Genomic DNA, 19672 nt, shown 5'->3' with positions numbered 1-19672 from the left:
GTGTCCAAAACAACATGTTCCTCAAAAACAGATGGCACAGCTACAGCTTTCCATGAAATTCATCAACCTTGCAGCAGTAGTAGAAAATGTCAATTAAAATTTCCATGGATCTTTGAATGTACAATAACAACTACAGCTTTAACTTGTGGCAAGTTGTACCTCAGAATGTCAAGCTTACAATTTTAAAAGTGGGGGACAATATTATTTTTGCCTGTTGCTCAAATGCCTTATCTTGTACACAGAGGAGAAGAAGACTCCTTTGTAGATGATAATCTCTATTTGCCCTATATCCTCCAACATATCTGAGTTACAATTAAAATGTTCCTGCTCGGTTCCTTGCTTTAGTCATTAATGAATGGGCTATTTTTATCCTTTTGAGTTCCATAGATAGCATAAAGAGGGAAGATGAACATAGCAGGGAGGAGGTTATCACATTATGTAAATGGTATAAGCTTGAATCAAACTGGATGTCTGCAGTGTTGCAGTGTGCATCACAATCTGCATGTCCAAAGAACACTGGCCTACTTTCACTCTTTACTTCAACTTACAATTACAAAACTGAGACACTGAAGTCAACCTGAAGTTGTTTTGTTACACAACAGAAACCTGCTTAATATTCCATTACTTTACATGGTCCCCACCAAAGAAGCCCTTCATAGTAGATCATAGTACCTGTATCCAGATCTCATGCTTTATTAGGTGTTGTTCTCCCTCGCTCTCTGATTACAAGGTCACAGTGTGCACATGTTGCAGAAGGAATTCACTCATCTAACAAGGACAATGCGCACTACACTTCTAGTGACTTCCCTTTCTCTCCGTCTGTCTGGCAGTGAGCAAGAGAGAGAGAGAGAGAGAGAGAGATAGTCTTAGTGTAAAAAACAAAACAAAAACAAAAACACGCAAGATCTACCTCCTTGTTCTGGTGTACTGGAAGCAATGTATAGGGTATGGCTAATAACAGCAGCGATTATCACGCACACGCAGTACCTGTTTACTCTGAAGGGGGGGTGGACATGATGGGAGGCGTGTCCAGCATTAGCCCAGCTGTTGGGTTGAGCGCAGTCCTGCACATGCTCGGTTAATGAACCAGTTGGCGTTGGATGCATGAAACACGGACGGCATCTCCTCGTTAATTAAAAAGTGCCTACATAAAATGGAAATATGAAGCCGGGTTTGGCATGAGCTGGAACGATATTTAAACGCTGCGTAACTGAGACAGCACGCCTAGAAAGACGAGGGACTGGCGCGCCTTGGCACCGGAGGGAAGCACCAAACTTCACAGACGAACTGAGCATCAATTTAGGACAAAATATCAGCATACTGTAAGAGCATGTTTCCGTGGACTGTTTTTTATATCATGTAAATTTATAATTATCAACTTAAGATCCGGAATAAGGTTTGGAAAGCGACAGTGTTGTGCTCATTTTGCTCTCCCCAACCGTGCCAATGCTGGAATGGCTTGTGGCTCTGTGCATTGTGATCCTGGTGGTCTTAATTTGGCCAGGCTCCAAATATTTTGGCACAGAGAGCCAGTCGGATACCTTGCTTCAGGGGCTGGGGATTTCACAACAGACAACGAAGGACAAGACCGGGAGGTGCGCCTCAGAGCGAGAGGGGAGCGACGGTGCCCAGGCAGCCTGTGCGGGTGCCGGGACAGATGGGAAAGCACGCACCGTGGCACTAATCTGCAAACCGTCGGCACTGGCCAACTATCTCCTAAAACACTGCAGGACTTTCAGTAATTACTCGCCGTGTGTTGGGTGGACGTGGCGGGCCAGCGCCTTACTTCAGAGTGTGTACAAGGCGTGCTGGCCGTACAATAGCCCGGTCCAGTTTGTGCGGGACAACCTGCAGCTGAGCGATGATGGGCTGGTGGCCTTGGACTGGGCAGTGCCATCCTACCAGAAACGACGCAGGACTTCCAGTCACTCCACCAGTCCGGTTCTGCTCATCATCCCAAACTCTTTTGGGAAGATCACTAGAAATGTGTTAAAGGTGCGTTCTTGGCTTCTCTCACAGACTTCACTTCAAATCACCCTATTATAGAAATGATACTTAACCATGATAAATCATATACATGCAGAAAGTGAACAGCCAATCATATAAAAGATCATAAAGCTGATTGCTGACCAAAGTAGAGCACATTCATCCTTAGCACCAAATAAATGAACTTCAAATAATCCACAAACCTAATAAACTGTAAAAGGTTATAAATAGCAGTTTCCATTGTGTCTGCAGACACTAACACACCCATATTGTTTTTGAATCAGTGCATATCAACAGAGAGCCATTTCCAAGGTCAGCATGTCCACTGAGATGCATCTGAAATTGCTTCGTGAACTTTGTAGCCTTAATCTGTGTTAGAGCTAGGCCTGTCACGATAACAAATTTAGCTGGACGATAAATTGTCCCAGAAATTATTGCGATAAACGATAATATTGTCGTTCTGAGACCATTTTCATCTAATATGATAATGGCATAATAATGCAGGTACACCTTTTCAAAGATCAATAAACTTTTATTTCTAAAGAATATTTAACACTGGAACTGGAAGACATTTTAAATATTCACTATATGTCTTTAATCTCCTTTAGTAAATAATATATAATTAATAAATTATATCTATCTATATCTATGTGGCTGAAGGTACAGCTACTTTCTTCTGCTCCTCTGCTGTCTGCAGGTCGGAGTTTGCGGGGGCTGGCCGACACACACACACACAAACACTTGCGTCACTTTCCTGAAACCGCTTGCGAGACATAGTCCACAGCGGCGTGTATGTCCGTGCCTGTCTCCACCACCTCCACCTGCAGGTTGTCAACTGTATGCTTTGGAATGAAAGGGAGAAAACAGGACGCAGAGTAACACGGCGGATATCGCTCATATACTCTTTTTTTTTGCCGGCGCCTTAACTGCAAAGTGCTGCAGGAAACCCTGCTCCAACTTTCAACTAGTGTTTTCTGTAGTGTTTTCTCTTCTCTGTCTGCCAGGATGACTGACAAGAGGATTCACTCCTCGTTACGCTAAGAAACCGAGAGAGTGGTCATCCAGTGTCTTTGGTTGGGAGAGAGAGAGAGAGAGAGAGAGAGAGAGAGAGAGAGAGAGAGAGAGAGAGAGAGAGAGAGAGAGAGAGAGAGAGAGAGAGAGAGAGAGAGAGAGAAGGAAAACAAGCATCAGGCCGGAAAAATTATCGAGCTCATTTTTTTTATCATGCGATTAATTGATTTATTGACTATCGCGACAAGCCTAGTTAGAGCATGAGTCAACATGGTGAGAATTACAGTATAGCAGCTGCATGAGAGTGCATTGTGTCCTGTTGATTGTATAGCATGTAGGAAAGCGTTCTACATGCTATACATGAGCATTCCCATAGCTAAAATGCAACAACAGAACTTTTCTGAGGGTAGAATCTAGAAACTAGTCAAAAGAGTAGAAGAAGAGGAAGCTGCCAGTGCAAATCAACAATGACTATTTGGGCAAAGGAAATCAATTGAGATAAGCCATGGCGAGCTCAGTTGGAACAAAAGAGCTGAGGGGTAAAAAGAGCAGATGCGGAGGCAGCACCAGTCTTTCAACTGCTCTTTCAATACACTGACTGAGGTAATTGAGTGAGGGATTACAAAGCATTGCTTGACTTGAGGGGCCTGGGGAAGTGCAGAGCTGCTCCACATGACGGCCTGTTGGCTCTCTCACCACTCTGGGCACCTGGAATCGTGCTAGCTCATTTCATTACATACTGTTAGCTTTGTGTGCAAACCTATCACAGGCTCAGTGTCAGCCCCATGTCAGATATAACAACTCTGCAAGAACTCAACACTAACAAAACCCAATGTGTTTGACATTAATCTAGAGTAAATAACTTCTTGTGTAGATCTGATAAAACAAAGGATAGAGGACGACAGAAAGAGAAGAAGTGGAAGAAGAAGAAGAAGAAGAAGAAGAAGAAACAATAGAGAGACGAAAATAGAACGAAAACAGCGCATCATAAATATGTGGGGTCTTAAAGCTTTACCACAGAAAAAAGAAAACTGATGGAGAGATGAAAAGTGATTGTCACATTCAGGCAGATCTGTGCCTCTTGCTTTTTTTTTCTGGGCCATCATCAGAGTACAGATTATTTGTGATGCTGTCAGCCAGTTACACTAGCTGAGGCGTAACAAGGGATATACACCAATTAAGATTGCTCCTGTCACTGGTGTGTATGTGTGTGTGTGTGTGTGTGTGTGTGTGTGTGTGTGTGTGTGTGTGTGTGTGTGTGTGTGCGTGCGTGTGTCAGACAAAGACAAGAAGAGCTCTTGTTTACGTGGGCGTACGCACTCGTTGATCTGTGACACAGAAGAAATGGAGAGGGAAATTTATTTTTGGAGTGTATGGGCTTGTAGTCCCTGTCCCATTCTCTTTTACACAGCAGTGACAGCACATTTCAGGAACTCATGAATTTATGAATAAGCCATCCTCCTTAAATTATTCATATTTTTACTCTGTCTTAGGCTCCTTTGTTTTTTATGTGGTCGGGCATGATTTGTAAGCATTTACATAATGATAGAGGTAAACGTTGATACAGTACTTAACAATAGTCATATAGGCCTACAGTCTTTTCAATGGCTTCAGAGTTTGTGATGTGTTCATCCGAAAACATACAATAAATCCATTCATACATAAACCAATCCGTACATAAACCAAAGTGTTAAAATAACAAATTGTGACATTACACGTGCATGCACATAACCCCTCTGTAAAATCAAGTGTCAGTTTTTGTGCTAAGCTAACCGACTGCTGCAGTAGCTTCATATTTACAGTGAGAGCAGTATGGATCTTCTCATAATTTTTGGCATGAAAGTGAAGAAGCATGGTTCCCAAAATGTTGAACCATTCCTTTGAACCAGCACTGTGTTTATCTAAACTCTCAAGTCCAAGCAAGTCTGCATAGACAGCTACCCCTCAAACTCTCCTGATCTCACCCATCAACAAACTCAATATTAACCCATTTTTTATCCTCAACTTCAAAAAAAGGTCACTCAAAGATGCCAGTTTAATAAACTGAAGGTGTGTAAAGACTTAGGGTTAGTAATGAGCTCCATATTCAGTGGCCTGTGTGTTTAGAGCAATGTGTTGAAAGGCCATAAATGTTCCTGGTTGCAGACATCCAGCTGTTGCAGCCGTCTTGCCTAATATGATTTACACGCGTCACACTTTCCTGACAGACTTGTGAGCAGTTTTACCATCATTTTGTAAGTGTTTAATTCAGTATGCTTTTGGCACTCATTTTCACATCAAGTATTTTTCATTCCATATAGATATGAGGTATTATATATTGCAGTCATTATGTGTAATTTACCATTCAACACTTAGATAATTGTTTTTCAGACCATTCTTTTTCACTTTGTGATTGCTGAGAGAGCAGCTGGAATTTTCCAAATTCCTTGCGGGTCGGGATAATAGCTTAGCACTCGTGCAGTAAAAGTAGGAAAGTTTTACCATTAACAGTCATGATTAGATTAGAGACGTAATAGTAGCAGTAATACTTAATCAGTCCTAGTGTTGGATATTTCTAAATCACGGAAACATAGCACAAGACCCAATACAATATAATAGGACAAAGATGTACCGATATCTATGTCTATATAACATAACAATGAGTAGGCAAAGAAGAAAATGGGCCAACCAATTAACTATAAATATGGCAGTCATGGCATTTATTATATAACAAGTACAGGAACTTTTCATCTAGATTTGTATCATATGTTTTAACTGTTCACAGTTTTCTCGCATAGCAGAGCAGTAAAATTATTAGAAGATATACACATGTAATACCGGGTCGGCATATACAGTAGTAGTATGTTATGGATGCACTTTAACATCAAATTTATCCACAAAATTGTCACAAAAACAAATTGTCCCTTGTTGCCTAAATGTTAGCTGCACTCCTGCACACATCCAACTCAGAGGAGCAAATCTATTCCCCAGACATGTATCACAGGCCTATTAAAGAGTATTTAGGGAAACTATTGACCTGAATAGAGGACAGAGATTTGTAGCGAGATGCTTTGTTGCCTCTAAAAGGCTTCTAATCGAATAACATCCTTAACTGAACTTGATTTGTTGCAACATGTTGCAATGAAGCTGCTGAAGTTTGTTTAACAGGTGGTCTCACAGAAGAAGATCACCTTATTCAAAATGCTTTGAAGGTAATATTCATTGTTTGTATTCCTGTCGAGGCAGCGTGGGAGGAGAATATGCCCCTGTGTGTGTGTGTGTGTGTGTGTGTGTGTGTGTGTGTGTGTGTGTGTGTGTGTGTGTGTGTGTGTGTGTGTGCGTGCGTGTGTGGTATACTGGAAGAAGGACAGTGTGTATGAGAGCTGGCATGCTGTCCAGTGTCTAGAGTCCCTGCTGAAGGAATTTGTCAGTGAGCTGAAAGTTTATCAACTCTGGCAGAAAACTGCTGGAGCAGCTACTGTTTGTTGTTGAGATCTCAGAGAAAAAGACAAATTCAGAATGTCAGGATACCATTTTAGGAAAAGTATTGCCAGAAACGTAATGTGCACAAATATGATCTAGAAAAAAGGCCAACTACTATATTTAAAGTCAGATTAAGGAAGCCCTAAGGACAATTGTTCCCTCTAAGCTGGTGATTTATCAGATTGTTCAAAAAAATATTCTTCGTTGGTCATGAGTCAGAGCTTCCCTTCCGAACAAAAAGTAGTTTTAGGTTTGGGGGTCAAATGATATAACAAATACAGGCTTTGTAATATCTTTGGATTTAGTGATTTCTTCCATTCATTTTATTCGCCATCGTCAAGGTGTGTTTAGTATCTATTGTGAGCAGTTGTTACTCAGTGTGCTGGTTGGTACACACAGTGCATCACCACAATGTCGCTAATATTATTAATACTTGAGCAGGGGAGCATAAACAGGACAAAATCTTTTCACACTCAGTTAACCTAATTATTATTATTAATTGCTCAGCCCTGGCACACATACTGTATGCAGTTAAATTGTGAAATATCTAACAGTGTCTTTCAAAACCTATTATATATGTGAATTCAACTGAATGCAGGTGATTCACACTTATTTGATATTACTCTTCCCCTCCTTTCACGAGTTTGGGAAGAGGCTAATGAATGAGTGAATTAATGATGTTCCGGTGTATTAGCTCTCCTCAGAGCTTTACTTCGCAATGTAAACGAGTAGATCCTTTTTTCATACAGACAACCCAAAAGTGGCAAAAATCCTACTGCAGTCTTTCTCAGCTGGTAAATATTTAATGCAGTGATTCTGCAGCTCTTCCTGCATCCCACTGGGAGTTTTGCAAATTTAAAGCAGAATATAACTCTTTTCAAATCTGACAATGTATTTGCACAGGCTGCCACAAACTTTGGTATGAGACAACTGAACTCTACTCCTTCTATGTTGAGGGGAAGAGGGAAGACAAATCCTCCGCCTGTGTTTCCAGACACTGTAATAGATTGAATAATTTCATCTAAGGCTGTACGTTATTTAATCAAGGGGCTACCGGAGGAGTTTTGTGGCCTCTAACCTAAAAAGACTTGACCCTCCCCTCGTCAGTAATAATTTTCCTATGACCCTCCAAAATAATTTTAAAAATAGGCATGACCCTCCCCTTGCGTGCAAGTTTGCACTTAGCAAAGATATACAGATACCATTTGATTTTTACAGCCATGACGTACAGGAGTTAACCTCTGCATTCTCATCTTACACATCCCTCTCCTCTGTTATGGTGTGGTGGCCATTTCAGTAGATTTACTCACTAACATAGTTGTGGAAACACAATAAGCATGGAAACTAAATGCACACTTCCTGCATTACTGCATTACTTCAAATACTAAGTTACTCCTCTAGTAAACTAGTATTCATATGAAATAAAACAATAAAACATTGAGACCATTCAGCAAAGGACAATGGGAAATAACAATTCAACACTGGTTGCTATGGACTCGTCACTAGGCTTCGTCATTGTATATTTTAGCACATAGGTAAAGGTGCCGAAGCTGAACATTACATTCCAAAACACATATGTTTATTTTTAAAGCAGATTTTAAATTACATTCTAACAATTTAACAATTCGCCCTTATGAAATCCAATCGCGGCACGGCTGTTTTGGAACGCAATAGACAGACGCTTAAATTCAACTAAAATGTAACGGTGAACAATCAGTGTTGGACCTACAGTCTGTTGAGATGTCTCTCCAAACTCACCATAAAACGTTAAGATGCATTAAGAAAAAAGATCCGTATTTTGCCGTAATCCAATGACACGGAAAAAAAGTAATCCACAGCGATCAGTAGATCCACAAACAGAGTCACGGTGTATCCAGCTAGGTCTATACGAGCGTACATTCACCAGCCAGCTCCGAACAGGTGAATGAGGCCTCTCCACTTCGTCGTTTAAACAAAGTGGAATAAACGTATAAAAGTCCAAATCTACACAAAACCCGCAATCAATTAGTAAGCTGACATCACATTTATATACATGGCATTTAGGAAACCTTTATTGCAAGGTTGGCACGGCAAGATGTCCAGACTAGTGCAACAGTAACTTTCGTTTTTTGCATCCTGCTGCTCCCAACGTCAGCCAGGTAATATTTTTTTTACTAAAGCAGTATATGAAATCTGATGTATTACCTACCACCATTTAGTTGTTGTGTTATTTAAGATATTTATAAAATATCTGGTCATGCCAGACGTAATTATTCCACTCATTTTTTAAATAATGCAATTACCCGTTTCAGCCACAAGGGGGCTCCTCCTGCCCCCCCAGCAAACTCCGCATATGCGGTCAGACCCATCTGGTAGGGGGCCGAGACTGCACCATAAATATAAATTTATGGTTTGGTGCATAAATATGGTGGTTTGGTGCATAAATATGCACCAAACAAGCCACTTTGAAATTTTGCTCTTTTCATGAATAAAAAAGTTGGGTGACCCCCCCCGCCCAGACTAAAAAATGTTGGTTGACCCTCCCCTCAACAAAAAATAAAAAGACATGACCCTCCCCTATTTTCCTCCGGTGGTCCATTCCATAAATACCGAACGGTCCCTAAAAGGTAATATTCAGAGCCTTGACTGAAACATTCTCTAGTCATTTTCTGCATGGAGAGCTTTTCACTGTAATTTATATATATTTAATTGTCATTTCTGATCTGCTCTGAATCAAAACTTTCCAGTCTCTCTAGAGTTAGTTTCCCCACTTCATGTAGTTATAAGCTCCGGTTTAGGCTTACTAGTCTGATGATGTGTCTGCTCAACTTTTTGGGATATTATAGAAATATGTTATATGATATTCTGTGCTATTTATGTTACAAAGACTTCATTATTAGGATTAAGGATTTGGCAAATTAGATAATGCTTACAATAAAGTAATCTGCAGCCAAGGCTAAAAGAATAAGTTATACATTTACAGTTTTCTTTCCTGAAATCATACAGGCGTGTAATCTTTCTAATAAAAAAGAGTTTACTATTAACATGCAGAGATAGAAAGAAAAAAAGAAAATGCAAAACCATTAGAGCCAGATTCTCAAGAGCATTAAAAGCAAAAGAAATGTATGCTAAAAATGAAAAGGCTTTTTGGGTGAGAACAAGAGCATTTTACAGATTGAAAAGACACATATTCAATGACAGCTGATTTTTGAAATTGGTTTGTTATTGTAATTTGTTATTCCCATCAGGTTTGCATAGCGCTTCACAGAGCCATACGCTAAATGATGCTGCTTTGTGCACAATAGTTCGTAAACTGTGAGGATATATCATTGTCCTACATTCTCAACAGCATTTAAATTAAAATGTTTAGAATAATTATATTATAATAATAAACTCACTTCACAATAGAAACACTGAGTAGTGATATTTCTCTCCACGCTGTAGGGGACTGAAAGGGAAGACTTTCTGCCAGACATGAGATCACAGGTTTCCGTATTCAAGCCCTTTTCTGTTCTCGTATGCCAATTTTGCTCTGAGCCCTGTTTAAGGAGTGCAGAATTGTGCAGGTTGAAGCTGTCAGAGCTAAGAATCTGGCTGTTGTGCAGAATGTTGGCCTTCACCTGCGCCTCCACTGTCTGAGAACTGACAAGTTGATTTTAACAATCACCAAGGGACCTTCTTCTTTTGCCACTCAATTGTTGATTGTGAAGGCAGTGTCTTGGGATGCATAACTCTTGTTTGCTCATGGGCCAAACAATCATTGTATGCCTGATTCGCAAGAATTGGTTCCTCAATTGTTTAAAATCATAAATAGATGAAACTGTAAGAGAAAACGGCATGCAATTCACTGATATGACAACAAGTGTACTGTGTTCTGTACTATTACAGTGTACAGTGGTTCAGCAGCATGGTGAAAGGAAGCAACATGTAATCCTGTAGTTTTACGGTGTTCTCACTTCCCCCAGCAACTGTTTATTTCCTTTTCCATACAATAAAAAGTAGCCTAGTACCATGCCATTTCAGGTGTTACAACTGCAAAGACATTTAGTGGAACAAAATGGAAACTGATCTCTAAAAGGAGGCATTGTTTAGTTCTTAGCAACCAAGAGAACAGGCCACGTTAATTCCAGCATTTGGCCTATTTAGAGGGATGAAAAAGAGGATTTTTTTGGGGGGTATGCAGAGTGTATGTAAAATGCATTGTATATCAACCATTTCATGTTCCATAAATGGATTAATACCTTTCCCATCTGGTCTTACAAGTAATCATTCTGTATTTAATTCAAAGAAGCTAACACACTAAATACAGAACTATTTATTTTCTCCACCCCCTCTCTTTACAGCTATGTGAAACGGCACTGTCCCATGGCTACCTACCGGCAGTTTTCAACCGCCGCAGCCACAATGGCACCCCGCTCACCACCCTCAAGCTGCAGCAGTTTGGTGACCCTGCAGATCTGCGCGAGGCTGTGCGCTACATTCGCCACAGACAGCCTGCAGGAAGACTATATGCAGTGAGCGAAAGCACTGGGTCGGGCCTTCTCCTCTCTTACCTGGGGGAGTGTGGATCATCCAGCTATATGACGGCGGCTGTCTGCCTGTCGCCTGTGTTCCGCTGTCAGAGCTGGTTTGAGAACGGGCTGTGCATGTGGCCCCTGCAGTGGGCGTTGGTGCTCTACCAGAAGATATGTCTCAGCAGGTATTGTATGGAGGGAAGTATCGAGGGTGGGCAAAATGGTGACGATACCTGGGAACAAAATATCAAAAGAGTGAGGTACATAGAAAGACTAGTGAACACACGTCTGTAGGCTTTCAAAGGAAGTTTCTGGTTCATTACTGGCTTATTTTCATTTCTATTGGTTATGATAACGTACTCACCAAAGTAATTGCTGAAATCTGGGAGAACAGCAACATTACCTCAACAATATCTGTCATTCTGTCAAAAAAAAACAAAAAAAAAAAACAGAAAAGAATCAAATAAGTCAGTTTTGCCAGATTTAAGATTGGAGGCAAAACCGAATGACCACACTTAAAATGTCAGAAACAATCCCTCGTTACAGATGAAAATATGTGCACAACTACGGCAATTAGGGTAGGTCAAAGTTGAACCAGAAAGATGTTTAGCTTACTTGATCGTCGATTTTCTTTTTTAGTGAGGTTCCCATGTATCAGCAATTACAGTAATTTGAGTACTAACAAATACGAACGATGGCCAGAACTACAAAAATAACATGACCTGCAAAGCATTTATAGTTTGAAAGGTCTAGAGTAGTTTTCTGGGTGCATATATATATATATATATATATATATATATATATATATATATATGCAGCACATACAGAGCCTATCTGTTTGGGACATGGTGCATTGGTTTAAGTAAGCATAATGAGTTTTGCAAGACAGAACGAGATCAGCAGCTCCTTCTCATCTTTCAGTTTACGGCAGGGAATATTTCAGTGTCAAGAACATAATGAAAAACCACAGTTTCATAAGACTGCTGCATATGCCATATGAAAATATCAAACACAGCACACTGAGAGAAGGACAATTATGAATTTTCAGTCGGCCAATTGCAAAAAAAAAAGAAATTGCAAAAAAAAAAAAAAAAAGATGCAATTTCTTATGAACCGTTTACTGGAAAGGCAAAGACAATTAAGGAGAAAATCAGGTTACTGTAGCAACAGATGGCCTGCTCAGTGTCAAGTCATTGATTCAGACAGACATCGTGACCCAGGTCAAGTTTCTCAAATCAATGCCACTAAGGGAATATGACCCATGCAGCTCTTTAAAATTGATTTACTGGTTCTCTCTTGTTGTCTCCATTTATTATATGCACAGGTACAAGACGGTGCTGGGTGAGACCATACAGACAGACACCCTGTTTTCTAGCTGTTCCTTGCGTGGCCTGGAAGAGGCATTGTTCTGTCAGACTGGCTCAGCAACAGCAGCACCAGCAGGGACCAGCAGTGGCTGCAATACTTCAGGTACCTGGGATGCTTACTGGGAACGCAATGAGCCCTTGAGAGACGTAGACGAAGTGGCTATTCCTGTTCTGAGCGTGTGCGCTCAGGATGACCCAGTCCGTGGTGACACCCAGTCCACGATACCCATGGAACTCTTTGAGACAAACCCACATTTTTTCCTCCTCCTAACTGACCATGGAAGTCACTGTGGGTTCTCCACCCAGTCTGAGGGGAGCGCCGCTGGTGCATTGGGGACTGTCAGTTCTGCACCGAACAGTGGGATGGAGAGCCGTCGGACCAACTGGAGCCACAGAGCTCTGCTGGAATTCTTCAGGGCGACCACAGACTTCTTCGCTGCAGAAGAGAGAGCAAAGCAGCTCGCTGCAAGAAGGAGGGGACTGGGGGGAGGCGCAGGAGGGAGGGTTTTCCGCCACCGCAGCGTCAGTACATGTAAACGAGTGCCAGCGTGTTCCCATAATATCCATGCCATTTACAACTGGCAGAGGTCCTACACACGATGAGGGAGCTTAATGGAATTTAATGGACTTTAGGGATGCTTTCTGATATTGTTTAGACTTTGGATGTGAAGAACTCAGGTTGTTCTCTGCCAGTGTGACACACAAAGTGTGAAGATATCCAAAACTAGAAAAGTGCAGATGTTGTGAAGTACTGAGGTCATGGAGTACTTTTAAGCGTGCGTTGTTCTCACACACTTGATGTGAGGTATAAAACACTCGGACAGGAAAAAAGATCACGCCAGGCCACACGCTTGCATGCAGTTGTTATGTTAAACTGATTGTTTAACAGTTGACATTAAACTCTCAAGATGAGTGGCTATATATTTTTCTACAGAGCATAACAAATCTCTTCATTGCCAGCTGTTAAATCTGAAGGATGCTGTCACACATTAATTTATTGATTTATCAATTCAACTGCCTCACATTTTACACAGTTTACACGGCATGTTTGAAACTTTGACACTTATTGTAGCGTCTTACTGTTACTCTTTTATTAACACTGAAAGGATATTTATAGGGGAGCAAAGGTTTTGAAAGTCTTGTACATAGAGTAGAAAGGAGGAAAAAATCCTGTGCAAATTTGAAATTAATTTGAGCTAGTCAAATGATCACCCAGTGTTATTGTACACACTATACCGTTTATATTATTGAATTTTGTCTTCTGTATTGGGAAATTGCTTGTGATGCCCAGAATAGAGGAACCTATGTGTGTTTGCCACCCAGTCAGCTTTTAGAGGAAAATCTGTGTCATGACGTTATGATATTTTAATGAGCCGGATGGCTGGAAGCACTTTGTGAGTTTTGCTGTCTCACTATTTAAACTCTGTGCTCCCAAGGTTTCACCCGACCACTCAGGATCTGAAGGTGGTGGAGCTGTGAGGGTGGCTGGTTTCGCACTAAGATGGAGTGTTCAAGACTTAGCGGCATAATGATGTTTGAGACATTTCTCAAGTCCATGGAAATTGTGTTATTTGGATTAATTCGTGTGCATTCAGCTAATAAATTATATGAATTAAAACGATAAAAAGTAATAAATAATATAGTGATGAAAGTGTTGAGAGGAGAAACACTTCAAAGGGCAGCTCAACAGTTTGTTAAGCAGGAAAAAGTCGAGGTTCAGAATAGTAGAAAGCATCAGGACACAAAACTGCCAAGAACTTTTGTCAACTGATTTTTGTCTTCTGTTTTATAAATGTGCGATAAGCCTGCTAAATGAGTTTTATTATGTGATGGAATTTCAAAATAAAAAATATATAATAATGAACCAAGATGACATAATTGAGTGTAATACGTCCTTAAAAAAAATAGCTTTTAGCTACAGGTAAAAAAATTCCTTAATACCAGCATGTTGCATAATATGCTGTATCTTGTTCTCAGTTTCTCATTATTTTTGCATACAATCATCTTCATGTTTAAAGCACATCACACTAAAAGTGTGATCTGTGGTCTTGTCAAATCTCTGCTGAGTAAATGCTCACAGCGACTCCCTATCATAGCACAAACCCCACAGTCAATCCATGCTGTGTGTGTGTGTGTTACATTCACTGCAGTGTTTGTCTGCCCAGTGAGCCTTATCCACTCAGACAGCTGGAACACAGCAGTGTACACACAGGCACACACAAAATGTGTGCCAGCAGACACATTGTCAACACGCATCCTCGCCATAACACACACACACACACACACATAGAGTGAGAAACACAGAAATACCCACACACATGAAAAACACAGAAATGCAAGCAAGCTGTCACATACTGTACATGCAGGATATTTTTATACACACTCATTATTTACAGGGAGAACAGTCTTATTAAAAATTGCCTGTGAGAGAGTGACACACCAACACCCACACACACACACACACACACACAAACACACACACACACACACACACACACACACACACACACACACACACACAGTGACTACACCATGTACTGTATATGACACCAACATTAAAGGAGAACTCCGGGCAATTTTTACGTTAATCTTGATCGCTATAAGTATGTGAGTACTGTCGATAGCAAAAAAAACGAGCCGAATCGGTGCTAGCAACATGGAGCTACTGCAGCTAATGCCGAGAGCTCCCACTTACCTAAAACGGCAGTTTTGGGGGCATATCATAAAGAGTGCCTATGTGCCTCTTAACAGACACAAAATGCAATTAAAATGTCTGTGCAACATGAACAGGGGCCTTACATGACAACAAGATGTGTTTTCAACTCAGACATTGTTTAAATTCACCTACCCTGTTAGCTGCTAGCTGCCGTCTGGGATGAGTGAGTGTGTTCAGCCAGGCTTCGGTAATAATCATCAAGCAGCAGTTCTGTGTGTATTTGTAGCATATATATCCATTTTGTGTGCGATCCATCTGGCGTTGGTGAATAGTAGTCTCTGCAGTGGCGAACTGTGTGTTAGTTGCCGTAGCCAGGCTAGCAGGCCCAACCGGCATCCTTCTACTTCCTCCCCGCCTTCCCCGCCTGCTGCAGCCGACAACAATCCACGGGCGCCCGCTGGTCTGGTGGATGTCCTCCAGAGGACAGTTCATGCTTTCGCAGCGAAATGTTTGCGGCGAAAAAAGTTTATTTCCCCCTCAAAAATAGGTCATTGAGCACTGTAGTGGTTATGATCATATCAGTGACTATGTAACTACATGGAAACGGGCCAAATGATGCCTGTTTCTTGTACAGTAATAGCGTTACTGAAGGCTAGCTCTAGCTCCATAGTTACGGTACTCCAAGCTTCTTCCCTTGTGAACACCTCCGCTCTTCGCTCTTCACACACTACGCTCCGATCTGCACACTGCTTTTCCTGCTACAACTGAATTCCCACGGGATTTCAGCGCAAGACTACAGCCAGCCTTCTGTAACGCTGTTACTTTACAAGAAACAGGCATCATTTGGCCCGTTTCCATGTAGTTACATAGTCACTGATACTGTATGATCATAACCACTACAGTGCTCAATTACCTATTTTTGAGGGGGAAATAAACTTTTCTCGCCGCAAAAATTTTGCCGCGAAAGCATGAACTGTCCTCTGGGGGACATCCACCAGACCAGCGGGCGCCTGTGGATTGTTGTCGGCCGCGGCAGGCGGGGAAGGCGGGGAGGAAGTAGAAGGATGCCAGTCGGGCCTGCTAGCCTGGCTACGGCAACTAACACACAGTTCACCACTGCAGAGACTACTATTCACCAACGCCAGATGGATCGCACACAAAATGGATATATATGCTACAAATACACAGGGAACTGCTGCTTGATGATTATTATTGAAGGCTGAACGCACTCACTCATCCCAGACGGCAGCTAGCAGCTAACAGGGTAGGTGAATTTAAACAAACGCATCTTGTTGTCATGTAAGGGCCCTGTTCATGTTGCACAGACATTTTAATTGCATTTTGTGTCTGTTAAGAGGCACAAAGGCACTCTTTATGATATGGCCCCAAAACTGCCGGTTTAGCTAAGTGGGAGCTCTCGGCATTAGCTGCAGCAGCTCCATGTTGCTAGCACCAATTTGGCTCGTTTTTTTTGCCATCGACAGTACTCACATACTTATAGCAATCAAGATTAACGTAAAAATTGCCCGGAGTTCTCCTTTAATACAGATAATGCTTCAATAAAAGTAACCTGATGTGATAACAAGCCAGATTCTAGCTCATTATGAACTCAACAGAAATACTGAATATTAAAAATATGCTTTTCCAAAAGTTACTTAATTTCCCATTTGGTATTTAGACTTTGTTGCCCTTGTCAAATGCTCTAGGTGGGCGCAATAAGCCATCATAATGACACTGTTTGTAACTGTTAACAATCAAGTCATCCTCAGTATTGCAGCTGTGGAGGGAAGAGCAGTTGTGTCTTATTCTCTTCCCTGTCCACATTTTCAGTCTTGGGATGAAACAGACATCTATTTGGTCTTAAATTAGTCCCTTTAATTATCAGGTTTTCTCTAAAAAAAAAAAAAGAAAGAATAAAAGGCCAAATTGGATTCAGAGGCCTTTTGTTTCATGTATACAGTTTTAGAGTTTGACCTGGTTTAAATGGAGCAGAAACAAAACTATACAAGACTGACTGAAAAAGGGTCCAGATGTTGCACAAATATCATGTACACATGTATGTGTGGCTGTCGCCAAATATACCGTACGCAGACTGCAAGCATGAATCAGAGCCACGGGTGTGTTAAAAAGCAAAATATTTACAAAAGATGGATGGATAGCTGCACAAATTACTGAAATATTTCAGCAGTATTTCAGTGTGCTTTATAAAGCATTTCATAATCAAATGTTGATAGATTGTCTTAAATACTGTATACTGTGCTGTTGACAAGTAAAGCCTGTTATTGCAGATAGATCTTATCACTGGTATCATAATTTGTGTGCTGTCTATTAATAACAGGCACACCAACATATCAATTGCATATAGAGTTAATAACATGCTCACAGTACCAGTCAGTGCATTTTTTACACAAATATCGTCATGGTGTAAAGAAATAAAGCAATCTCTGTCATTTGTGCACTTTTAGCAGTGAATTTGCTTTCTATTACTCCTATCTGTGTTTGAGACTTGAGGTTGGCACATTATTTCACTCTTATTTTGAAATTACCAGAACAAACGGTAAACTACTGGGACCTCTAAAAAAAGGCAAGTCTGTGGTTCTTTATTACTGGAAACAAATCTGGCCAGCACATGCAGAAAAAGAGAATATGTGACAGCAGGGGTACCATGCAAAAAAGGGCTTTATACAACCTGTCCTGTTTTATTGTTGACATTAGGCCTCATAATTTATGACCAAAGTAGACATTGTTTCCCTCACAATAAACGCTGGCTTTCATTGGCCTCTAGCAAATTAAGCCATTAAAGATTGAATTGCCCTTTCCCACTTTGCTTATTCAATTCAGACCCAATAGTCTGCCTCAGTGATCAGAGACTGATTTAATTAAAATGATTGATATTTACTTAACAAAGAGCTTGACATTCCCATCCCTTTGATTACATTAAATCATAGGTTCGCTAAATTGAGGCTCATGCTCTGTTAGACATTTGTTGAAGTGGGACACCTAGAAGAAAATATGTTTTTATCATCTCATAAATACACAATGGTTACAGCATTGTAATCTTAACAGGAGTAAGAGGCTGGTTGATGCATTTATATAGTAAATAGTACACAATAGGAAGATCTTTGCATTCAGGTATGAGTTCAACAAAAGAGGGGATACTGTATGTGTATTAAAGCAAGACTGTCATTTTTTAAAGACGAAATAACACATTCTTCAGCTCACAAATGAGCTGACTTTAGAAGCTAAAAAAGAAACAATTTCTCTGTTCAGTACACTCAGGGGCTTGGCTGGTAAAACCAGTAGCTTTAGTTGGCTAATGTTAGCTAATGCTGGCTTACGTTAAAAACGTTAAGACTTGCTGTGTAACTGACTGAACTACTAAGTCAGTGTGTAGGCTTTATGACTGTCATCTACTCGTGATACACATCACACATCCAGCATTTACCATTATCACACATTTTTCACTTGTTGCCACTGTCCAGCAAAAGTTAGGCTCGTTTTAAAGAAATAGTTCAACATTTGAGGAGATAAGCCTATTTAATCTCTTCCAGAAATTTAGTTGAAGTGTAAAAATGACAATTGCCTCGCAACCTCATGGTGACAACAAGCATTTTTGGTTTTATGCTAAGCTAAGATCACCGTCGCCTAGCTTACTATTTAGTGTACAAACATGAGAGAGGTATCAATTTTGTCATCAAACGCTCAGCAAGAAAGCAAATAAGTGTATTTCCCAAAATGTCAAATTATTACCTTGATGCATTTTTTTTTTATTAAAGACTATTTGTATCGTAGATAAACTATGGCCTTTACATACAGTATCAACAGAACAGACCACCTCTCAAGACCAATGTCTCCACTGAATGTTGTTATACAGTCTATAGTGAGAACTGACTCACTGCCCAAAATCAACATGAAATCAGCTAGGGTCAAGAAGGAGCAAAACACTCAGATCTGGTCAGCCACACCACCCCCTCAGTCGTGTCTGTATCCTTTTGTTTCCTTCACTTCTAAAGATGATCTAATAGCCGGTGTGGTCAATGCTATTATTTGTCTATTTCACAGAAAATAACAGGAATGCCTGAGATTTTGTATAGTCACTTTAGGGACATTTTAGCTAAAAGCATTACGTTATCAAAATCTCTCCAGAGCCAAGACAACTAAATCTGATCAGAGCCAACCAAGCAAACAGCAAGCCAACAAAAATACAAAACAGATGTTTAGGTTTGGGTCATGGACACTCTAATTGTACTTGGTTTGGATGGTGATCAACAAGTGAGGAATAAGAGTGTTTTGGTGTTTCTTTATTGGCTATGCTCCTCTGTCAGTACCCAAACGAGTTAAACTGTACACAGGCTATGATTACAGTAGAGGACTCCTTGTCTCTCTGGTGTTTACATGTGTTTACAACTTAAATAAAACACTAGAGACAGTGTTGTGGACAGATAAAAGAGAGATAAAACACAAAAGTCCTTCCCCTGTTTTTTGATTGTCTTTTTTAAGTGTGTTATATGACTCTCAGCTTTCAGTTTATTGTATCTCAGGTTCTGAAGTTGGTGTGCCAAGAGGTAATAAAAAAGTCTGATCTACTGTGTGGTATATACATTAAGCTTGCTGTTAATTGTGTGTCGTGCTGGCTCTTGGCTTTTGACATACAGGAGTAAGTTGGCATTGACTATTATATAAACATAGCACAAAAA

At 40.6% G+C, this 19672-nt stretch overlaps 1 protein-coding gene across 1 annotated transcript; it reads left to right on the top strand.

The window, feature by feature from the left end:
- Positions 1–945: 945 nt before the first annotated feature.
- Positions 946–14194, top strand: abhd15a (abhydrolase domain containing 15a). Its single transcript, XM_031297299.2, has 3 exons — positions 946–1995; positions 10782–11137; positions 12277–14194. Exons 1-3 carry the CDS (start codon positions 1447–1449, stop codon positions 12920–12922), a joined length of 1551 nt encoding a protein of 516 aa, XP_031153159.1. The 5' UTR covers positions 946–1446; the 3' UTR covers positions 12923–14194.
- Positions 14195–19672: the final 5478 nt, after the last annotated feature.

Source organism: Sander lucioperca, chromosome 5 (assembly GCF_008315115.2).
Source record: "Sander lucioperca isolate FBNREF2018 chromosome 5, SLUC_FBN_1.2, whole genome shotgun sequence".
NCBI classification, from domain to species: Eukaryota; Metazoa; Chordata; class Actinopteri; order Perciformes; family Percidae; genus Sander; species Sander lucioperca.
This window is presented reverse-complemented; position numbering and strand designations above follow the sequence as displayed.

Coding starts and splice junctions, on each gene's coding strand:
- abhd15a (XM_031297299.2), top strand. CDS start 1,447: ATGCTGGAATGGCTTGTGGCTCTGTGCATTGTGATCCTGGTGGTCTTA. Junction 1,996..10,781: donor TCACTAGAAATGTGTTAAAG/GTGCGTTCTTGG, acceptor CTCTCTTTACAG/CTATGTGAAACGGCACTGTC. Junction 11,138..12,276: donor CAGAAGATATGTCTCAGCAG/GTATTGTATGGA, acceptor TTATATGCACAG/GTACAAGACGGTGCTGGGTG.